This window comes from Crocuta crocuta, unplaced genomic scaffold, assembly GCF_008692635.1.
Source record: "Crocuta crocuta isolate KB4526 unplaced genomic scaffold, BGI_CrCroc_1.0 scaffold431, whole genome shotgun sequence".
Taxonomy (NCBI): Eukaryota; Metazoa; Chordata; class Mammalia; order Carnivora; family Hyaenidae; genus Crocuta; species Crocuta crocuta.
This window is the reverse complement of record NW_027528859.1, coordinates 2,664,919-2,681,771: the sequence shown is the minus strand read 5'-3', so window position 1 is coordinate 2,681,771 and position 16,853 is coordinate 2,664,919. Positions and strand designations below refer to the sequence as shown.

General features: G+C 39.6%; 1 protein-coding gene across 2 annotated transcripts in view; it reads left to right on the top strand.

Moving 5' to 3' along the window:
- Positions 1-12,207, top strand: part of TDRD7 (tudor domain containing 7) — an 84,200-nt gene extending 71,993 nt beyond the window's left edge. For both annotated transcript variants that reach the window (XM_077756137.1, XM_077756138.1), the window contains exons 13-17: positions 1,487-1,621; positions 2,129-2,239; positions 4,009-4,511; positions 8,568-8,728; positions 11,902-12,207. In XM_077756137.1, coding sequence (XP_077612263.1) covers positions 1,487-1,621; positions 2,129-2,239; positions 4,009-4,511; positions 8,568-8,728; positions 11,902-12,122 — 1,131 coding nt within the window. In that variant the 3' untranslated portion in view covers positions 12,123-12,207. The remainder of the gene's footprint in view (positions 1-1,486; positions 1,622-2,128; positions 2,240-4,008; positions 4,512-8,567; positions 8,729-11,901) is intronic.
- The last annotated feature ends 4,646 nt before the right edge of the window (positions 12,208-16,853 follow it).

Here is a 16,853-nt window from a genome sequence, read left to right as displayed (position 1 = left end):
ATGACATGAAATATTTTTGAGACTTAGTGAAAAGTAGCCAGTTAGGAAATAGTATATACAAATATGTTCTAATTTTTGTAAATCTAATTCTTTATAAATGTCTGGCTTACAGACTAGAAGGATAATTATAATTTGTTGTAGATTATAAGTGATTGTTATAGCCTTCTTTTAAGTATCTAAATTTTCTGTGATAAAGGCATTTTACTAATATAAGAAAAAAGTACATTTTAAAGGAAAGTGTCAATTTTAGGCATTCCCTCCTCCTGAAACCTTGCCCCAACAGCTACTTCCTGGCTGGGCCAGGTACCTCTTCTCTAATTATATTTGTGTCATCATCTCTTGTGAGACCAGGAGCTCTTTGAGATGGAGAAGTGTATGTCTCTGCCCAGTTATGCCTGGCTGTAATTAGCATTCAGTATATACTAACCATGCAAATATGTGTGTTCAGTATATATGTTTGAATAAAATACATTTTAAGATATTGTTGTAATACTGTTTGTGTTTAGCATAATCTTAAGAGATTAAAAAATTAGGCTGTTACATTAATAAAGCATTTACTGGGGCCACAGAAAAACACCTGACTTTTGATATATCTGACTTCCCTGCCAAGAGAAGTCCAGTTCTTGACAGTCACCATATTGAAAGCACCACCTTCCATAAGGTGGCAGTGAGAGCAGTTGTAGGCACGAAGTCCCTGCTCAGGTAACCATCGTGATGGGGCTATCTATGGCCAACACTACCTATATTCAGTGTTGGCAAATACTGCAATGGCTTATTAAGGGAAGTTATGGCATTTAAAGTTGCACCCAGAATCTTATATTGTGATGTTGCCATTTGATCACAGGTAACTATTGCTTTGACTTAGTATGTAATTTTCCCATTTTTGAATTACTGATTTGGATATACTATACCTTTCTAACTTTCTGAGTTTCAATTTTTTAGTTAGGAAAAATGATAAAAATTATCATTGGGCTTCTGACAAAGCTATAAAATGCCAAAATAGGTTATGATTTAAAAAGATATAGCATTTACCTACTGCAAGAAACTTTCTGGGTCTGAATTCTCTGTATTCTTTATTTCTTCATTGCTGCGACACAATGGTTTTTTTCCCCTCACATTTTAATATTTTGGAGAACAGACTGCATCTGTAATCAACAATATATAACGAGATTTCAAATTGTTTTATAAATCAGTAGTGTCCTAGAATTGAAAGCATAGTAAACATTACCTATTTGTGAGTTTTATTATTATGTTTGGTGATTACTGTTGATAAAATGATTTAACAACTAGATGTTGAAATCAATTCTACTCTAAAAGAATACCTATTTATTAAATAGGTATATTTTAAAATAAGAAAACTTCATTAACACTGATAGTCTTTGTTGATTTTTGTACGCAGTTTAGAGTTATACAAAATGTAATTGCACAGAAGTGTTTTGGCCTTTTGAATGTGCTAATAAATTAGCCAACCCTTGTCTCATTGTAGATCACAAACGTTCATAGCAGTCGAGCTCTTGATGTTCAGTTCCTGGATTCTGGCACTGTGACATCTGTGAAAGTGTCCGAACTCAGAGAAATTCCACCCCGGTTTCTACAAGAAATAATTGTGATACCACCTCAGGTACTATGTGTGACAAGCCTGAGAGATTTGCTGGAAGAGATTTGGATGTATTTGTAATCGTGTTGTGAGATGCCCTCTCAGTTTTGATCTTGATAATGAGTGAAGAAGTCCAAGTTTGTAGCAGAATTGGAAATGGTCCACATGTGGTGGTTCACTGTTTTCACAACTTTGTGATCCGATGCACATTAGTCTGTCAGCGTCCATTTCACTGTCTGTACAATGAGGTCACAACACTGGCCCATCATGCGGAAGTATCGTGGGATAAGCATGTGAATTGCCTGGTATCAGCCCTGCTCGTAATAGGGCTAAAGACAATAGAGGTGGTATAAATAGAACCAGCAACATAGCAGACACTCCAGCTCCAGAGCCGATTGTCATTATTAGCTATTGCATTCCTTGCTCTCTATCTTGGCAACATGTCTGACTTACAGGAAAATAACACTGACGTTACTTCTAAGTACCTATTTTAAGACGTGTGTTTGCTTTTCCATCATGTTTTCTTTCTAGGCTATAAAGTGCTGTTTAGCAGATCTTCCACAGTCTATTGGCATGTGGACACCAGATGCCGTGCTTTGGTTAAGAGATTCTGTTTTGAATTGCTCGGACTGTAGCATTAAGGTTAGTAATCTTGATACATTTGGAAAGGGAGCTATCAGCCAGAAGGGCTCTTTTGGTTTTGTGTGAAAGAATTTTGTCTTACCATAAATTGATGCTTACACATTTTTGTAGTTAAGAGATTAGTTACATGTATGATGAGATATTTCATGGTTTGATTTTTATTTAAGAATTTATCTTGTATCTCCAGTATTATTTTTAAGCCCTTTATATTTTTCCAGTATTAATAAGGTAGCAGAGATAGTTCTCTGCTCCTATTTTGCTCCATGTTAAAGAATGAAATTCCCAATAAAGGGACCATATATCTCCTTATAAATGTTTCTTAAAGGTCATTCAAATAAGGTCATTCTTCTGTTTCTTTTTTTTTTTTAAAGTATAATAGATTATAAGCAAATAATTTACTTGTAGTCTTGTTTTATGCCTCTTAAACTGTTTTATTTTACTAGCTTCTATTTCTGTTTTTGTACTATTGCACCTTTACGTCGAAAACATTGCTCTTATTTCCAAATATAAAAACATAAGGTATTTATGTTTTAACTAATGAACAATGTTATTTTCTATAAGCATTAAACAATGAAATGTCCTTGAGAAATATTTTCATGAAAATCTCTAAATTATTCTGGTTCACACGTGTTTTCCTATGTTTCCTACAATTACACATGTAATTACCATTTTATATTCTTCAATTGACATGTGATAAATGAATATTGTTTTCTCAGCTGTATTTTAAGTGCTTAAAGCCAGAGTATTGGGTACTCAATAAAAATACTTTTTAATGGTTTATATTTGAAATGGTACATCTTTATCATAAATATCAAAATAAATTAGCAGTCACTCATTCATTAGCACTTTGAAATGCTAATTAATTTAAATAGATCCATCTTGCTAGGAAAAATATCTTTAAGCAAATTACTGTAGATGGATAGCCTTGTCTCCCTGTCTGAGATCTCTGTTCCTGCCTTTCTTTTGTGGCCCTTTTTGATAAGAGATCAGTGTGGCTGGAGTTGTCTCGTTTTGTCACTCCCAGGGTAAACCAGAGGAGCTGGTAAGAATTACTAGCCCTTGGGGACACACAGCTGTCTAATCCCAGGTGTCAGTGTGTGACAATCCCATATAATGCTCATCCCTCTGGCAGAGAAGTAGAAGGGTAGCCAGAGGTCTCCTGGGCAGAAGGGGCAAAGCTGCAGTTTTGACCTGTTAGTGGAGTTTTTTCCTCTTTCTCCCCAGGTGCCTCCCATGTAACGGGGGAGGGGGCAAAGGGTGAGGGTAGATACTATGACCAAACAAGGCATTTGGTCCAAACATCCCCAAGGGTATGGTGAATATCGACGCTTTCTCCTTCACTTCCCCGTCTGAGGGTGCACCAGCATAAGTAGAATGCATATGGGACATTTTGCCATTTTCATGATTATTTTTTATTGTTGAAGCTGGGATACTGTTCTTTCTACTTTGAGTATTTTTAAATGTCATTAATAAAAAGAGTTTTTAATCATGATCTGCAGGCTCCATCTCAATGATAATGACCTTTAGTGGGTTATAAGGTATCCTCAGTTTTTGGAGGTTAATAAAGTTTTCCTTTCCATAAGCCAGCTGCTGGCGTCTTGGACTAAAGAGCCCACTCACTGCTATGGCTGTGATAGATCATTTATCTTACCTTAAATAAAATGGATTTTAGCAAGTTGGGGTTCCTTGTAAAATACTGTGTTTTAATATTTAAGGTTGATATTACAGTGAACTGGGATTCCTTGAAATGTCTTGTGTGTTTTCCGTAGGTTACAAAAGTGGACGAAACCAGAGGAATTGCACACATTTATTTATTCACCCCCAAGAACTTCCCTGATCCTCACCGCAGTATTAACCGCCAGATCACAAATGCAGACTTGTGGAAGCATCAGAAAGATGTGTTCTTGAGTGCCATCTCCCGTGGGGCTAGCTCTCCCAACAGCAAAGGTGGGGGCACCCCCCTCCCGGGCAGCACTGGAGAAAATCTGAGAAAGAGCCTCACAGACGTCATCAAGAAGTCCGTGGTGAACCACACCAGCTCCTTCTGCATGGAGGAACTGCCGCCTCCCGTCCACTTGTCGAAGCCAGGGGAACACATGGATGTGTACGTGCCTGTGGCCTGTCACCCGGGCTACTTCGTCATCCAGCCGTGGCAAGAGATACATAAGCTGGAAGTTCTGATGGAGGAGATGATTCTGTATTACAGCGTGTCTGAGGAGCGCCACGTCGCCGTGGAGAAAGACCAAGTGTATGCTGCCAAAGTGGAAAACAAGTAGGTCTTCGGACAAAGCGTTTTGTTCAACTACGAAAACAAATGTGTGGAGTGATACCAAGAGTCCGTAGTCCCTGCAGGCAGGGGGACTTTGAACCACACTAATGGAAGTTTTGAATGTGAAACGAGACTAACGAATTGTGCGGTTTTTAAATATTTGACATGCTGTCTCTATCTAAAAATCTAGTGACCATATGTTAGATTCCTGTTAAATAGCTAAAATGAAGGTTTAAATGTTTTTCTGTTTTTCTATTAGACAAAATACTGTTGTTTGTTTAGAAAATAATGGCTTTTTTATTGAATGATTTTTAAATTTTAAAAACAAATACTTATTGTAGAAAATTTAGAAAAATGCAAAAACATATAAGGAAATCAGCCAACCAGACGTAACCCTTGTTAAACTACTCATGTACTTCTCGTTCTTTTCTATGTATATTCATACAATTGGTATGTTATTATTATTAAATATAATCCCACACCTACTTTTTTCACTTAACATAAAATTCTGTGAACATTTTTCCATGTGATAAGATTTCTTCATAAACATTTTTAAGGCTGAATAACAGTCCCATCATACAGAGAAATCACAATTTACTTACCATTCTCTCTTGTTACGGAGCTCTTTTTCTCCCAGATTTTTCAGTTATAGATAATATCAAACATAAATCTCTATTCACATCTCTGATTATTTACTTATGAGAGAGATTTCCAGAAGAAAAATTTCTTGTTTAAGGATTAGAAGGTTCTTGCCGTATGTTTGTCAGTTGCTCCTGGAGGGCTAGCGCCACCTTCTGTAAGGTGCGGCCATGCACAGTGCCCTTCTCCAGCCTTCGGACAGGGACAGCCGGGACTCGTTTGTGCAGCACTTCGGGCTGTTTTTTCACATTTCACATTTGGATCACATCCTCCTTTCCTGACGCCTTCCAGTATGTGCTGGTTCCAACCCAGGGAAGCCCAAGCACTCCTCTCCACACAGTCCACGGTCACAAAAGCCCTGGAAAAGGGAACCATTTAGCCCCTTCCTGTCTCTTTTGCCAGCTTTCTTAGGAGAACTGACCAAGCTTATCTGATGATGACAGACACAAAGAACTGTTCTCCCACAGCGTGCGCGCACACACACACACACACACACACACCAGAACTCAGTTTAAAAGGTCAAACTGCTTATTCTACTATGTTTTTAATAAAATGCTTTTGTTCATTCTTAAGATACCAAGCGTAGGTATTTGTAAAAATTTTATTATTCTCATGAGAGAAAAACACCTAATTTTTAACTCTTAAGAGTGAAAAGGATCATAGCTCTCATTTTCAAAAGCATTCAACTCATATGTCTCAAGCTTTTCATTTTCAAAAAACCTTTTTTAATATGTCATGTTGTTTAAAACCATAAGCATGCATGGGTTTAATTCCACACGGGGACATCATTTGCCTACATGAGAACTCTTTGCAGAATAATTTAATCGCAGTCTACAAAAAACTAATGTTAACTCTTATCTGAGGGGCAGATTGATGGTGATTAGCGGTGGGGAGATCCTCCTTGGGGGCAAGAGTTTTGTGGGGCAGGAGAACCCACACCAGGGGCCTGTAGGGTGGTGCTTCAGACTTGGCCTTCCCCCAACACGGGTCCAACAGTCCTGTGCTGGGGCTGGGACTTTCACCAGGCATTTTTTCTCTAGATAATCAAGGAGGTCTTACATATATTAGAACAGATTATCCAATACTTTCTTAAACTTCATGAACTGAATCAGTGTAAAGTGTTTAGTTTCTATCTTGCCTATATCCCAGGACTATTTACTCAAAACCCTGTTCCCAACTCTGGTGAATTAAGACAGGAATCTCAGATACGTGGTTGATTGCACCTGTCTCCAACTCCACCGTGGCTAAGAATAACCTGGAAACTTATTAAAAATGCAGATTTTCCTACCTCACCCCAGACATCCTGATTCAGAATCTTCGGGAGTGGAACTCGAGAACTCGTGTTTCTAACAAACTCTCCACACGATTCACAAGCAGCCTTGCTGTGGAATTGGTTATCTAGTCCAAACAGAAACCTTTAGTTAAGCTATCAGTGCTGAAAATTAAAAGCTGCAGAAGGGCACAGCATGTGAGTCTGCTGGTAGCTCTCCCCTCGCTGCTCTGTACCTTGTATTTATACCGTAAAAGCACCGACCACCAGCATTTGCCCTGTACAATTTAAAGACAGTGATATAGGTGGAAACCAAATGATTTTATCTCCTTTTGCACCCGCACAGATTTAACAACCTGCACCAAACTGGCATCTCCACATATGGAAATTTCTCTGACATGCTTATATTTATACAGCTTATCTTCATTGTAATGATAATTATCATAATTATTATAATAATAACAATGGTGGCTACCATTTGCCAAGCACCTATTATGTGCCAAGTAATGTACTAGGCACTTTATATATATTATTTCTGCAAGTGAGTTTAAATATTACATATGAGATAATTGAGGCTCAGAGAGTTAAATAAGAGCCCAAGGTGACATAGTTGGAACTTGTCCCAGGGGTGGGGGTTTGGGGGGGCTCCAGCCTAAGTCTGTTGGTCCCCAAAGTTCATCTACTTACTATGATATCTGTTTGTGTCCCTGTTGTATCTGTGACTCATGGATTATCACTTGCTGCACTCTGGGCTTATCTGAAGGTTTCTGGGGTTTCCTCCCCAAACCTTCGCTAGTGTCCAAAATTGGCCTCTTTGTAGCTTTCTTACTAAAGTTGCCCCTATGGCAGCTATGTGGGTTTCCTGTACCCATTCTCCTGGCTGTGCTGGAGAATTCATCCAGCCTAGCTAGCCCCCAGCCAAGCAGTGTGTTGCAGTCAAAGGCCTGCTGTTGCACTGCGCTTGGGGCTTGTAGCTAATAAACCTGTTTCAGAGGATCGCTGGGCCTGCCGTCCCTGGCAGAGCCTGACTCACATCTTGCAGGGGCAGAGGCTGTCTCCACAGACACTTACCTTTTAGATGTTACAGTCTTCCTTCCTTAGTGTGATGATATTCTTCAATCACATAATCAAGACTATAGGATTTTGAAGTTTGTTTGTTTGTTTATTTAGAGAGAATCCAAAGCAAGCTTTGTGCTGTCAGCTCAGAGCCAAAGCCCAACTTCGGGCTGGATCCCATGAACCCATGAGATCATGACCTGAATTGAAATCAAGTGTTGGACACTTAACCAATTGAGCCACCCAGGCACCTCAAGGCTATAGGATTTAATATGGTCCTTCATATCTTAAATTTGAAGTCTAAGCTTTTCTGATTGTAATGATGATGAATGTAGGTCCAAAGGAGAAAAGTATATTCATGTGAACCATGTTCTTCCCCACCCCACCCCCAATTCTCCTATCCTTTCCAGACTATTCTCGGCAATGGGTTGGACTTGCATTTTGTTTTATTTTGTTTTTTAATGTCCTCTCTTGGCATAATTAAAATTGTCACCTTTGCATTCAAAATGTTTTGTAATCTCTTCCCACACTCTCTTACCCGTCTGGTTTTCCCTTCCATTCCTTCACGCATTCTGCCTTCTAGCCTTACTGTGCTGTTTGCTGTGCTCCCAGCTGCCATGCCCTGTAGCATCGCCTGTGCTTTTTCTTCTCATGCATGTCTTCAGCCTGGCCTGGTTCCAATTCCTCCCTCTTCCCCTCTCCTACATACGTACCTTGTCCCAGACCTGTGGCCACCCCTGTCTCCCCGTCAGAGGGGAGGGATCTCCTTGCCTTGTCCTGATCAGCCTCCTTCTGTCTGATTCTGCTTAGTGGTGGTTGCTATTTTGTGTGTTGGTCTCCTGTAGTAGCTCCATGAAGCCTGTAAATGGGTGTTGAGCAAGGAAACCCCACCAAATAAGCTGGTGGCAAAGCAGAGGAGAGTAACCTTGGGAGTAAGAAGAAGCTATCTCTTTTAAAACCTCAATGACAGTACAGTTTTGTACTTCATTAAACATTTTTGCATTGATTTTTCTTTTTATCATAGATCATTACCCTTAAAGCAGATGTTGACTTTGTGTACTTTTTTCTTTCTTTTTAATCCAATGCACATCCAGGTGGCACAGGGTGCTTTTAAAAGGAATCCTGACCAATGGACTGGTGTCTGTGTATGAACTGGACTATGGCAAGCACGAGCTAGTCAACATAAGAAAAGTACAGCCCCTGGTGGACATGTTTAGAAAGCTGCCATTCCAAGCAGTCACAGCTCAACTCGCAGGTAATTTCTGTGAAACTTGACTTGCAGGTAATTTCTGTGAAACTTGAACTCCTGGCACAACATGGTTTATATTGTCCTTTTGTCCTGGACACTTAGGGGAGTACAGAGTCACTGGCCTATTGAGTTAACTTTTTTTCTTTTCTTTTTTTTTTTTTTTTTTTTTTGGCAAACAACTTCCTGACCATAATGGACATAAGTTTTAATGATCTGTCACAGTTATGCCTTTCTATTATATCTGCTGTTTCTGTATTCGTTTCCATCTGTGGTCTCACATGGGTATATTTCTAAAGCTGCAGTCTAAGGACGGGTATGATCTTGCATGCTGCTTTCTTCATTATTAGCATTTTTTTCCTTATCACTTTTTGAGTGTTTGATAGTCTTACTAATGATTTTTTTAAATGTTTATTTTTGAGAGAGAGGGACAGAGCGTGAGCAGAGGAGGGGCAGAAAGAGGGAGACACAGAATCCAAAGCAGGCTCCAGGCTCTGAGCTGTCAGCACAGAGTCCGACGCAGGGCTCGATTTCACAAACCGCAGGACCATGACCCGAGCTGAAGTCGGATCCTCAGCCAACTGAGCCACCCAGGCACCCCTGTAATGATTTTTAATAGCTGCAGAAGATTCTGCTTAATCATTATTTCCTTTTTGTTAAGCATTTAGGTTATTTATACTTTGTTATATACACAAAAACAATGAAATAACCTACATAACCAATAGGAGGAAAACATTGCTCAGTTAATATTTGATAACTTATATAAATTATAATACAAACACATAATGGGTTTCCACAATTATAAAACATCCTAGGCCATAGAAGAGGACCATTTTTATGGCCAAATAAGTCTCCAGTTGTGTTGCAATTAACAGCATGCAAGTATGTGATTTTACCACATTCAAGCAGCCTATTGACTATTATTAAAATCTGAAGATGTAAGTTAGTAGGTGTACAGGGACACTTCTTTAAAATATCATCCAGCTAGATTTTTGTGACAGCAGTACAAATGCTCGTGGCTCCTTGGTGTGCATCCCACCCGTACGTAGCACGCGTCATTAGACGAAGCTGCACCCAGCGGTCCGGCGGCATTAGCAGAGGGTGTGGAGGCGATAAAGGCTGAGGCATGCAGACCGCGAGCCATCTGGGGCTCTCTGTGTCCTGCTATGCTGGGAGATGGGGGGGCCGTGACCGCATGGTGCCACCCATTCAGCACGGTAGCAGAAGTGATTTCATCTCAGAAATGAAAGAAAGTATGTACATAGATTTTTCTTTTAAATTTTGGCCAGCTTTTATTGGAGATACCTATATCTATATATCATGTTATTTTGAAGTATTTTTCAGTTTCTTTCTTTGTGTCTCCTGCTAGATTTCAGAAGAAACACCTATGGTAGTTAGATATGAACCAAAATCAGCATTTTGCAGATGAGCGTGTCTACCACTGACCTGCTTTGGACTCCAACCTCTAAATCATTTCTTCAGATTTAATGATCACATTTTTAAATTTTCACTTTTGGATGTTCAGGTCTTGCTAACAACACATATCGTTAAGCATGATGGTCAGAGTGTCCAGAGAGGGAGTGTCTGTGGGGAACAAGTGCATGGCACCATCGTCCCCATCTCCGGCACCTTGGCTAACAGTCACTGGTACTTACTATGGGCAAAGGTCTCTACGAGCCACTTCATTTCATTGACTTCTCCCACACACTAGGAGAGTTAGGCACTGTTACTATCACCATTCAAGGTCAGGAAACAGCAACTTGGGGGCTACTCTAGACTTCTCTTGGTCTCAGAGAACTTAGCCCACTCACCAAATGGATAGCAGGTCTGTTAAATGATGTGTGAAACTGCCAGACCTTTGTCACTACAGGGCATCGTTTATAGTTTCTCAAATCTAGTATATGTGCACTTAATTCATGTTAGTTTACTAATACTAGTATTAATACTAATATTAAACTTGTATTAATATTAACACTAATACTAATACTAATATTAAGCTAGTATTTGAAAAACATACATTCTTCTCTCAATTTTGTTTTATTTATTTATTTTTTAAAATGTTTTATTTATTTTTGAGAGAGAGATAGAGACAGCATGAGCAGGGGAAGGTCAGAGAGAGAGGGAGACACAGAATCCAAAGACAGGCTCCAGGCTCTGAGCTAGCTGTCAGCACAGAGCCCGACATGAGGCTCGAACCCATGAACCATGAGATTATGACCTGAGGTGAAGTCAGATGCTTAACTGACTGAGCCACCTAGTTGCCCCTCAATTTTGTTTTAAAACCTAATTTAGAATTCTCTAACTTGAGCACTCAAGCTTAAAAGTCATAGGAACTTAGAAATGCATGGGATTTACAATTTATTTGGTCCAACCAGCTTACTTTCTGATAAACTGAGGCCTGACCAGTTGATTTGCCCAAATACTATACCACATGACAGAAGAAGAGCTGGGAATGGTAATTAGGTGTCTAGACCTTCAATCCAGTGTTTTTGCCATATTATATATATAATATAATAATAACTAATTATTATATAACTAATTATAGTTATGATAGTGTAACAACTAATTTTGAAAACTTAGTATACTCTACGCATATTAATTCTCTTTCTCCTCTCCTCCTCTTCCACTATATCTGGTTCATCGGGGGGAAAAAAATCTGTAAATAAAAGATGTATGATTGATATAATTGGTATTTTATTTTAAGTGTAGTTGACACATAATGTTACAGATATTATTGATTTTTTATCCCCCTTGGGGATCCCATTATCATTTCAAATCTACATATACTTTATATAGGGAAATGGGCAGTAGTTATTATAACTTCACTTTATTTTTCTTTTTAGATTTAAAAAATATTTAAGTAATGTCTATACCCCAAGTGGGGTTAAACTCATGACCCTGAAGTCACACACTCTTCTGACTAAGCTAGCCAGGCACCCCTATAACTTCATTTTATAACACAGGTGAAGGTTTACAGACGTAACCCCGTTCAAAATAGGAAAACTACGATAAGCTGGACTGTTTTAAGATTTTGGGGCAACTCTTTAGTTTTTTACTTAGGCAAGTCTAACCTGGTATGTTTCAGCTACTTTGGAATTGACTAAACAGTTTTCCATTATTATAGATCAAAGAAAGTCTCGTCAGACCCTCACTGATCCTTGTACTCCTTGTCTTTCTCCTAGGGGTGAAGTGCAACCAGTGGTCTGAGGAGGCTTCGATGGTATTTCGAAATCATGTGGAGAAGAAACCTCTAGTGGCGCTGGTGCAGACAGTTATAGAAAATGCCAACCCTTGGGACCGGAAAGTAGTGGTCTATTTAGTGGACACATCATTGCCAGACACAGATATCTGGATTCATGATTTTATGTCAGAGTATCTGGTAGAGCTTTCGAAAGTTAATTAATCACTGCTTCTGAGACCTTGACAACTAATTCAGATTTTTTAGCAATAACAAAATGTAGTAGGCTTAAAAAAAAAAAAAAAAGAAATCTTATCTCTGCTACAGGGCTCTGACTGCTGTGGGGATTGAAAAGAATATGCTTCTGTTTGATGAAAGATATTTAACAAGTTTTGTTTTAACAGAGTTGACTTTTCAAAGAAAATTGCACTTGAATTATTACTATAATATTAGAATAAAAATGTTTATCAATATAAAGACTGACTACCTTCTAATTTCTAGGCTTTATGATTATAAGATGAAGGATTTCTCTTTCTATTCATGTCTTCTTTATGGTGCTGGGTTTCTTTACAGTTAGATTGTGAAAATTTCAAGACTTAACCCTGGTGTAGTGGTCTGTCCCAAAGCCAATGTAGTTACCAAACAGTGTGAGGACAACCTTGAGTCTTTAGCACATTAACATTGCTGGTGGTGCTATAGAGGAGCAGCCTGGGCAAACCTCAAAGCATATCTCTCACCCCAAATCTTGAGTGGCATATCATTACCCAGGGTGTCCACACCTTCCACAGTCTCCCTACCCAACCTCATTATCCATGGCTCCCTAAACAGCCACATTGGACCTATCTGGCACCATGTACACACACCCAGGACTATTGATATTCTACAGCAAGCCTTGCTCCCCTCCTAACCATGCTTATTCTGTTCCTTCAGACTGCCACTCGTTCCCTCTCCCCATTTTTGTTTGCCAGTATCCTCCATGACATCCGCGGCTGACCATGAAGTCTTCCTGGTACCCCTCCACCCTGTTGCATTTTGAGTATGCCTCTCTTTGTATCAAGACCTCACTGAGCTTTGTAGCATATAACAAGTTGTCTGTGCACCAGTCACCCAGCTAGATTGTGAGCTCCTTGAAGGAGGGAGGGGTCTTACTCATCTCTCTAATGACATACTAGTAAATGTTTGACAATTGGTTCTGGTGGGTGTGGGCAGGGAGTGAGCCTTGATTCACAGTACCTCATGATCCCCACGTTGTAAATGCTCCCACCGTTGTTGAGTTCCAGCTAACAATGTGACATCACTGAATGTAGAGTTGGGAAAAGACCTACCCCAGCAGCTCTTGTGAGCCCATTCACTGGCCTCCAGAACATGCCACTGTCTGTGCCCTCCACAACAGAGAGAATGATCTCTTGAACACATCAGGCACCCATTATGTCCTTGCTAATTGATGGGCAGGATGGATTGACAGAGGGATAGGCTGGCAGCCTTATCAGTGGCCCGGAGATGAGGGTGGAAGGCCCTGGACTAAGAGGGGAGCAATGAGAATCAAGAAAAAAAGTAAAGGCCTTTTGAAGTTTTTAATTAGAATTATTACAACTGACATTTTAGATCCAGAAGATAGGAAAAAGAAAGTGTCACTAAGTGAAGCCAAGTCTTAATTTATGAGAGGCTAAGATGATGACCCTTACTCTATTTGGGAAACTGAAAGGTTTTTTTTTAAACATACTGAGTTTAGGGGTGTGGGGTGACTTGGTTGAGCACCCCACCTCAGCTCAGGTCATGGTCTTTGCAGTTCGTGAATTCAAGCCCCGCAGCTTGAACAGCTCAGAGCCTGGAGCCTGCTTTAGATCTTATGTCTCTCATTCTCTCTGCCCCTCCTCTGCTCTCACTCTCTCTCTCTCTTTCAAAAATAAATAATTAAACATTGAAAAAAATTTAAACATGCTGAGTTTAAGGGACTAGATCACTGTGTATGGATATGCATAAACTATTAGAAGTGTAGAGTCTTCACAGGGAAGAAGGCCAGGCCAGAAATAAAAATTCTTAAAGTCATTTGCTTTTTTTTTTTTTTGAGAAAATACAGAAAAGTGAGAACGGAAAGAAGGTAAAGATCAGATGTTTGAGGTTTTTCACTTAAAATATGTTGAAATTATTTTTCTAGCTTTTTAAAATTTATATTTAATATTTAAAGTGATTCAAAATTCAGGAATACTTACGCCAGTGAGTTAAATAGTCATTTATGATAAAAATCAAAATATCCTGACAAACATTTAACTGAAACAAAGTAGTATGAATATATTTTATAATGGTTTCTTTCCCCAACAACAACAAAAAAACAACAAAACTCCTCAAATTGCCTACAGATTAAGAAGTGGTTTCTATTTCACTGACTTTAGAAATGCTTCCATTTTAATGCTGTTTTAAAATACAGCAATTGAAAAAAGAATGTAACAGACACCACCTACTCCTCTTCAGGTTCCCCTCAAGAATTTGACAATCAAAATACCTAACTAAAATAAATAAACCATAACACTTATGTCATATGAGGGACAGTATGACCATAGTCTAACTCCTCACACAATGGACTCCAGCCAATCAGGAGTGGACAACACAGCACCAAGAGTTATCAAGCCAGTAAGGGGTAGGATCTAAGAAGGAGCAAGCGGGAAGGGATGGAAGAGGGTGGGTGGCACAACCTTATAAAACAAAAACCCTCGCCTATAGTCGGGGGCATTCACTTTTGAATGTCCCCTCTCTGCAAAGAGAGCTTTCATACTCCTATTACTTTCTAATCTTATACTCTAATAAACTTTTGCCTGCTGCTCATTTAAAAAAATTAAAATAAAAAATAAAATACAGCAATTGTGTTGTTGATGTAAGTGAATAATCGGGTGCTAGGGCAATTTGACAAATAATGGAACTTGGCCCCTGCCTCATAACATAGTCAAAGTCAATTCCAGGTGGATTCAAAGCCTAAATGTGAGAGGCTAAGGAGGGAAGATAACACAGGAAAGTACGTTGATAATCTAGGAGTCGAAAGATGTCCTAAAGAAGACAAAGTACTAACAGTAAAGGCCAATAGGCTAGACTATGTTAAAATGAAGAACACCTGTTTGTCAAAAGGCATTATTACGATGGTCTAAAGGCAAAGCACACAATGGAGGAATGTTTGTATATAGAATATTTTCAGTAAGCAAAAGACTATCCAGAAACAAAATGGGAGTAAATTTGAACATTTTACAAAGAGAAAACCCAACTGGCCGAGAAACACGAAAAGGTGCTCAATCCATTAGGACACAAGGAAATGGAAATCAAATTTCAGGGAGATCCCACTACCTCTACCAGAACTGTGAAAATGTTTCAAATTTTATTAATTTCAATTACTGAAGATATTTGCACTTGTGCTGGAGGAGAGTGTTAAAGAATGTTCAAAGCATAGCTATTGGCAATAGCTAAAACAGAGAGGCAAATTTTAATTAATAGTAAAATGGAACTTTTTTGAATTTTCAAATAAGTTTTTATTCTTAAAAATTTTTTATTAATTTTTTAAAATTTACGTTCAAGTTAGCATGTAGTGAAACAATGATTTCAAAAGTAGATTCCTGGGGCNTACTGAGTAATATTCGTGTGTGTGTGTGTGTGTGTGTGTGTGTATCACCTCTTCTTTATCCATTCTGGATTTTTTTTTAAACTACTATATTCATGAAATAGAAACCTCTAAGGTAATGAAAGTAAACAAAATACAGCCACATGAAACCACACGGATTAATCTCACAATGTGGAGTTGAGCAAATGAAGACAATCTATGGAGGAAAGCAGGCAAGGAAGTGATTACCATAAGAGTCAAGGGAGCAATCATTTTAGGAGGGAGCTGCAACCCAGGACCCAGAGGGTTGGTTTCTGGGCTGCTGCTGGCAATGTTGTTTCCTGCAACAAGTGTTCAGTGTGATAAAAATTCCTGAACCTGCACACTTATGACATATATACTTTTCTTAAATATATTTGATTCCACAACAAATGGGTTTAAAATAAAAATAATCTGAAATATCAAATCATTTTTAAATGCATGGCACATATCCTTTGAAAAGAGCATTCTCTTACAGCTGTGAGAGTTTTGTAATGTAGAAATACATTTTCGTGGAAAACCAGATTCACAAAAACAAAAACGAATGTTTCTCATTAGGAATCCATACACCAGGAGTAAAGTTATATCACGGTCTACCCCACCGGAAACTCTCCCATAACACTTGGACACCGTACCTTCTGTCCACACAGATTCTTTTTTATGAGCCATTTAAAAAATTAAAACAAAATTTCTCTTTGGGCTTAATGGTTTGTTCTGGAAAACATATTAGCCTTTTGTTGTTGTTGTATTTTAAATTGGTATTTTGGACGCTCCATGTCAAGTATAGAGAATGCATTCGACTCTTTTGGAACTACTTGCTCACAAAATGATCGTTACTAAAGCTGTAGCTCGTTCCAGACCTAGCTGGGCTGCTGGTGAGATGGGCCAGGTGGTTGCTGTAGTCTAAAGAGGTAAAGGTGCAACAGCTGCTTGTCACGCTTTGCTCCATCCAAAGACCCGCCGATTCTTACATCTCAGACGCCACAGGAATGAAAATCCGCCCACTTCTTTCCAGATAACTCCGCTGCAGCTTAAACTCCTCATGGTACAGCTGGGGAAACGAGAGACCCAGACTCGCCGCTATTCGCACCCCCCTGTCCAAGGATCGCAGCTGCCGGGCGGCCCGGCCCCTTGCCCCGCGCTNCGCCGCCTCGGGTTGCCTCCCGGGCTGGGGAGCCGGGGGTCTCGGGGTCCGGAGCCCCGCTCTCGCGTTCGCGCCGCTAGGCTCCCCGGGCCCCAGCCGGGGCGCCCTCCTCTCTGGCCCTCGGCGCCGCGTCTGTAAACGACAGAAGGACCCATGCGCGCTGGGAGAGGGGCGCCGGGGCCCGGGTCCT